Source organism: Cibotium barometz, chromosome 51 (assembly GCF_041138505.1).
Source record: "Cibotium barometz isolate CiBa-2024 chromosome 51, ASM4113850v1, whole genome shotgun sequence".
Lineage (NCBI taxonomy): Eukaryota > Viridiplantae > Streptophyta > Polypodiopsida > Cyatheales > Cibotiaceae > Cibotium > Cibotium barometz.
Genome location: NC_141096.1, coordinates 43,126,185 through 43,133,240, shown reverse-complemented (window position 1 = coordinate 43,133,240; position 7,056 = coordinate 43,126,185). Strand labels below are relative to the sequence as shown.

Here is a 7,056-nt window from a genome sequence, read left to right as displayed (position 1 = left end):
CGAAAAGGAGAGGTTTCATAAGCAAGACTCAGAACTCTCCATCTTGATCGTCCACTTGAATTAAAAATTCCAATCTGCCGTCTAGATGGACTGTCTTATCATTGTATATACCATTAATGTACACACCTAACAATGCATTTTGTGTAGAAAATGGGAATGAATGGAGTCCATTGTCCAATTCATTGTCGTTCAAGATGGCCAGTTTCTTGATGATACCTACATGCACTCGGGTTCTATGGCCCAGAGTTGGGAATGCAGAAGCTAACATGGTGGCAACATGCAATGCGCCAAAAAAATGCTCTCTCTTAGTTGATTCTTTGTACTAGGACTAAATGGGATGCAGCTGCTAACATGGTGGCAACATGTAATGCGCAAAATTGCCTTTTCTCTTGGTTGATTCTTTGTAGGACTAAATGCAATAATACCTGATGAAACTCCACTACCTTCAAAGATGACAATTGTGTACAAAAGTAATGAGCTTTTGAAGGGTTCAATTTGGCATCTTCTCCACATGGACTTTTATAAGAACACTAATGGTCTAGTTGGTGATGCCTTTTTTAGGTTTTTAGAAAGGTGCTGTGGACGAGCTGGGAGGAAGGATGGCGTTGCGGTCATGACGGAGAGCACATGAAAGTGAAAGAGGCGCATTTGGAAAGGGGGCGTTGCGTCGAGGAGAGCATGAAAGTGATTAAAGAGGTGGTCGGACATGCACTTGGAAAGAATTATTTGAGATTGCAAACAGGGACAGAATACTACTGCAGCTACTAACTACTGGCAGTATATGCTGTTATAAAAGCTTTTTGCTCCTACAACAACAATTTATTATCCGATTCGTGAGTAGTAGTTGGTATCATTATAATTATTCTTTTTTTTCTCTCCTACGTGCGTGCCGTCTTGGATATAAAGTCACACAACTCCACCTTTGGTATAAAGGGCTACAGTCTTTTATTAAAACCCGTTCACAAACAAATGCAAGAGCGCATATCTATATATTCTCCTATATAAAGTTCTAGAATACAAAAATTGTACACTTGTATCCGACATTTTGTCTTTCTCAGCCATCCATATAAAGGTTTCTTCATGGATGGAGCTTCGCAAAACAAGTTGCCAATTGCTGCTTCCAACTTATCCCATCCTTAGTTGCCCCAGCTCGATCGACATTTCTGTTCACCCTAATATCAAAGAGATGACACTTTCAATAATCCCTTTGATGCTGGGTGTTCTAGGTGCCCTTCCAGCTTACTCCGTATAAGTATATTATATAGATAGCTGCTGCATACATACATGAGTATCTCACGTTTTGCCTTATTTGTGCTGCAGGAAATTCAATGTCTATTTTTGCGTATGCTTCACCATTGTAAGTGTGAGGCCTTCCGAATCTTAGAAATTCATGATTGCGAGAAGATATCATAAAATTATGTTGATTATGATGTAGCTGTTCACACGTTTACTAGAACTTTGTGAGATGTGAGGCGATTGCTCTTTAAGATACATGCTTATCTCACAATGGGAGCTGGTTTTGAAATGGTGGCTGACTGTGAATCCTATCGTGCCCTCAGTTTACTGGGTGTGTCATTTGATTGAATATTGGAACTGATTAAAATATAGGCCCACCTTTTGGAGGATTGTGAAGATGAGGTCAGTGGAAGACTTCAACGAGCATTGCTATGTACTCTCATTGTTCAGTGGCATGATGTGGGCGTTCTATGGTGTGCTTAAGATCAATGGGCTCCTGGTCGTCACCGTCAATACAATCGGATGTGCCTTCCAATACGCCTACCTTGCCCTATTCATGGCCTTCTCCCCAAGACACAAGAGGGTACCTGCACGTTCTATTTTGGTGAAAACACCACGACGTATAACTTTAGCAATAACAAGCTGCAGCATATATATATGTATGTATATATATATATATAGCCTACTTCTAGAATTGGTGCTGCTGCTCGTGTGTACGTTAAACGCCTGACCTCTTTAGAATGACTTTAATTTGTTGGTCTATGAACTATAATCCAACGAATTCCTTTTGTTTTTCTGCAGATTACCACCGGCCTGCTGGTGACCTGTGTCCATGTGGTGTTTGTGGGTTTCGTATTGGTGGTGGAGTTGCTTTTACACCCCAAAGTCCGGTTGTTTGTGATAGGAGTGAGTGCGTGCATGGGGGCGGTCTTCATGTTTGCATCTCCACTTAGCATTATGGTAAGCCGCTCATCATTTTAAAAAAAAAAAAGTAACAATAACATATTAAAAGGGAAGGAATAAAGAAATGTAGAATAAGCATTAAAGTTTTGGTACACTATATAGAGATAGATATGGTTTTCTTATTTTTAGATATTTATTTTCAACACTCCCTAAGCCTAAAACAGGAAAATCTCCCTTAGACTTTCCTTCTACAAAGGAAGGCCAAAACGAAGGAAAAAAATTCTTAAAAAGAGGCGAGAGAGAGATATATAATTTTAATAATGTAAAAATAAAGAGAGTAAATGGGAGAAAAAAAGATATGGAAAAGAAAGATGCTAAATGGAGTTTTCTCTTAGGTTCGAGTTACAATATCATTGCACACTCTCCTTGATCATTCAATGGAGAAAAAAAATCAAACATTCTTAGTAAAGTCTTGTCTCTTACGAAGGCAAGCCCACACACACACACACACACACACATATATATATATAATGGGAAGTAAATATATATACAATATTAACAAAAGAAAACCTTTACAAAGAGTTCTTATCCAAAATCCATATCAAGATCCTTCGCCCTACAATTCAAGTCTAGCTTTTTATCACTTCCCTAATGCCCCTATCTGCTCCAATTCCTTCTCATTAGAATTCAGAAGTTTGCAAAGGAGGTTCCATCTTTCATCTTTGCAAACAAAGGAAGACTGGCTCCAAGACACATAATAACCCAGCTGCATACAAGCTACCATCATAGATTCAATAGTAAAGCCTTTGGGTGGAAGCTTTTCCAAAGACACTTTTACCAGCCCACACCTTCACCGTAGGTCTAGTGCCAACTGGATTTTCTATGAATGTCACAAATGTATATACAGGGTGCTTCATCTTCAAGTACCACCTCTTGGTCTTGGGTCCAAATTTGGGCAGCCTGATCTTTACCTAATTGATAATGAATTCCTGCATACAAACTTTAGGTTAGGGCTTCCTAGTATGTACCAAGGTCTGCAGAAAAGCAAGTCATCTGATTCCATTGCATAGAGAATGAATTGCCTGAAGTGTGTTATCATCATTCAGTTGGTTAACATAATACACAGATTTACAAAGATACACACAATATATTTTTAATTTAGAAAAAATAGTTTGTTTCAATTATTATATTGTAGATGCGTTTTAATACTTGAGTAAATATACACTACACTACAAGGGCCAGTATTATATTACCACGTAGCGGACCTTTTAAAAGATATGTGGCTTCTTGTATTTTAGAGGGGCAAATAGATGAGACTCAGGGGTTCTTTTGATGATCTTCATCTTCTACTACTTCTGGTAGGGAACGGTGATTCGCACCAAAAGTGTGGACTATATGCCCTTTTTGCTGTCACTCTCCTTCTTTCTCCGGAGTGGGACATGGTGTGCCTATGGATTTGCTACTCGAGATCTATTTATTGAGGTGATGTTTTTAACCTTTTAAAAAAAAAAACTCGTTGCAGAATCAGTCCTCTCGGTTTATGAACTAGGTCTTTTTTTGGTTGGGTTGTTGTTGCAGATTACCAACACAATTGGCGTACTGATGGGTGCCACGCAACTCGTGCTGTACATGATATATAGAAAGAGATCAAACGAGTTGAAGAGACATGATGATGCCGCCGCCGCTGCCTTCATATTTATGAAGGAAGATACAAAGTCTAATTCATTGGAATTAGCTGAAAGCTGCCGCACAAAGGTCTCGGACATTCACATCAACCTCGAAATATCTCTCGAGAGTCCTGCGGTGAAAAATCAATGTATGGAGGACAAGCCGTCATCAACACTTCAAAACAGCGCTCCATAATTTCTTGCATTTTGTTTGGATCAACAACTCGAACTTAAAAAAACCCATTAATTAATCCAGCAGAATCGTAGAACCGTTCCTAGGTTTTATACTCGTGCTAATTTTTGCTATACTAAGCCATATTTGTCGTGCTCGGTTCTCACTTTAGTTTTGCTTTTTCATGAGGTGAACTAAAACGTTAAATTTACATCGGGAAAAAAGAAAATTAATCAAAAGATATTAGTGTGAATATACTATATTCTTAGTTGACCATGAAGGTGTGCTAGCGTTTCTACTTTGACCCATGAAGGTGTCTTTTTTTGAGTTATGTAAGAATTCATAAATATCATACTATCAAAAACAATTTTAAAAATAAAAACCATGATTATGTTTAAAGTTTTTCCTAGTCCTTAACTTATCAACAAGCAACATCCCATGTACACGTTAAGATACGGAATGAGTTGGAAATATATTAAAAGAAAAAGAAAAATCAAAATCAGACCATACAGTCTAGTCTGTGATTACATCGAAGCTTTTATAAAGAAGTTTAACTTCATAGATTTATAGTAGCTCGAGTCTTTGATCAAGAGGTTTACTTCTTCATCTACCATCAGGCCATCTTGAAACCTTCGCTCTTTCTGAATTTCACATATTTTCTCTTGGAAGTCCTCTTTAGCCATGATAAAGAAGCATGACCAAAGCTAAAAGATACTATTATCATTTTGATGCAGAGAGAGCCATGATAAAGAAGCATGACCAAAGCTAAAAGATAGAGAAGGAGATGACTCTTTTATCCAATGACAAGAAAGGTTTATGTTCAAACCTAATCTATATTGGAATATGCTAGCCACATACTTTATCTTGAGATAACATATTTATCTCACTTTTTCTAATTTTGCTACTTATTAACAACTTTTCAAAAAACCACTTTTGTCGGGACCAATCAAAAAGCAAAAATATAGAACCAAAACTCCTTTAACCCCTCAAATTGAGGGGGTAATACTAGGTCTTGGTAAGAACAAAAAAGGAGGTGGCTCCTCTAGCTCAACATTCAACAAAACATATGTTATGTCCCATGCTTGGACATAATGAGATTGGTGATTAGAGACCGACTGCACACAACAAATCTCATAGCAATGTTTATTGGGAAATACAACTTGGAGATTGTGGCTCATTTGCATGGTAGCAGTGCATGTAAACGGTTAGACCATTAGTTAGCCGTGTAGGATCGCAACTGGGGGTGCTTGTATGGGGCGTGCATTCCTTGAACGTGCGGGCTTGCCATGGTTACGTTGGTCTCTAGCTTGAGGATGGCTTACCATTGTGTATGGTTAGCAGCCTATGATTGGGTGGCGAAACCCTTCTATGTTCTTGTGGACGCTCGTGTGTATTAGGCTTTCTTTTGTGAGTATCAATCTTGAGCGGACACACATGTAAGTGGATTCTTAGTATGAGGTGTTTTATTTGGTATCAAAGCATTAATTAAGCTAATTAATGCTTTATGTTAGTCCTTAGTGTTGGTAAATGCTAATTAAAGAATTGATAGCTTTATGGGTAAGTAAGGAATCTATAATTTGTTTGCTTGGAATTGAGCTAAAAAACAACCATGTAATGGACCATGTCTTTTTGTTTTTGAATGGTAGTGAAAAGGCACTCGTAGTAGGTGGTTGTGAAACCTTAATGTTAAACAGGTAATTGTGGGCTCATTATTCTTTGGAGAGAATAGTAGTAGGTAGGCGGTTGTGAAACCTTAATGTTACATGGGTAATTGTGGGTTCATTAGTCTCAGCACAAAACTCCATGCAACCATAAAATGATGATTTTTTTGGTGAAGAGAAATTGGGGATTTTTATGAGTCTAATTGAGAGTTTTTTATGGTTTATAAACCAAGTGTGCACTATGGTTTGAAAACTAAGACATTAATGCATATAAAGAAGCTTGCTTTGTATGAGTTTTGGACATTTTGGAGTTGAGGAAATTGCATGGAAAGAAAGTGTGGATTTCTCCACACCTAATTCACCTTAGGAATGAGAATTACTACTATATCATAGTTAAGAGAATCAAATTAGATGAATTAATGTTATGGATTATAAAAATTATTGAAATAATTTTGTGGTATATTTTTCATGGATATTTATTTTTTATTATTATGGTCAGTGACTTACCACCACGTACTGGTCGTACCATGTTACATAGATAGTCACTGGATATAATCTTGTGCATGTGTTTTTTATAGCAAATCAGTGGCAGGGCTAGTGCGGGTAGCATGATGATGGTTACACATTTTTGGTATGTATATTGGATGCACATATTGGCATCACTATGTTCATGGCGATATTATATTTTTAGCGACATTATATTTATGCAACATTTTATGTAGTGTCTTGGTGGCTGTCATTATCTTGTACATAAAACGGCGGCACACATATTTCTTATGCACATTTGTTATAGGGACATATTTATTCAAATGGTTTGTTTACCCTTAGTAGATGGCCCATATTAATTCATGCATGACACTTTGCTAAATGCAAGGCCCAAGGATGGTTCACATTACTTCATGCATAACACTTTCATGAAGTTTAGGAGCAAGGCCCAAAGTGGAGTGTAAAATTCATTTTTAGCTCGCAAAGTAATAAAAAAAGATATCTAAACACACTTGCTTGAAAGCGTGAGCCATCAAGCAAGTGGGGGGAGATTGTACCCAATGTGTGTGTTGTGCATCTTGTCTTCTTTCAGGTTCATGCAAGTTTATTTCTCGATAAGCTATGGTGTTTTGAGAGAGGTAGAGTGAGCTTTGTCCATTTTTTTATTGAATTTGTGTATGAGGACAACAACCCTTCTACCAACAATTAAACACAAACCGTCAAATGTATTTGAGAGAGATATGGAAGCTACATTTGGTGAGTTATATGAGTAGGACTAGCTAGTACGTATATATAATGCTATGGGGGACATGACACTAGCAGTGACACTAGTTGTGCTTTTCCTATAGTCTCTTAGGCTATTGTGGGGGTGTGGGGAGGGTTCCCTAACTATAACCACAAATGGTTCTCTTGGATCATGCTAAGCTGAGAG

The 7,056-nt window shown here is 37.6% G+C and overlaps 1 protein-coding gene across 1 annotated transcript; it reads left to right on the top strand.

Moving 5' to 3' along the window:
- The first annotated feature begins 1,036 nt into the window (after positions 1-1,036).
- LOC147609660 (bidirectional sugar transporter SWEET2a-like) lies at positions 1,037-4,133 on the top strand. The gene is made up of 6 exons (XM_086787597.1): positions 1,037-1,226; positions 1,321-1,357; positions 1,609-1,819; positions 2,038-2,196; positions 3,502-3,621; positions 3,718-4,133. Exons 1-6 carry the CDS (start codon positions 1,085-1,087, stop codon positions 4,000-4,002), a joined length of 954 nt encoding a protein of 317 aa, XP_086643723.1. The 5' UTR covers positions 1,037-1,084; the 3' UTR covers positions 4,003-4,133.
- The last annotated feature ends 2,923 nt before the right edge of the window (positions 4,134-7,056 follow it).

Excerpts from the sequence above, each read along its gene's own strand:
- LOC147609660 (XM_086787597.1), top strand. The coding sequence starts at position 1,085 with ATGGAGCTTCGCAAAACAAGTTGCCAATTGCTGCTTCCAACTTATCCC. Across the intron at positions 1,358-1,608 it reads TTTGCGTATGCTTCACCATT|GCCCACCTTTTGGAGGATTG; the intron begins GTAAGTGTGAGG and ends ATTAAAATATAG. Across the intron at positions 2,197-3,501 it reads CATCTCCACTTAGCATTATG|GGAACGGTGATTCGCACCAA; the intron begins GTAAGCCGCTCA and ends TACTTCTGGTAG.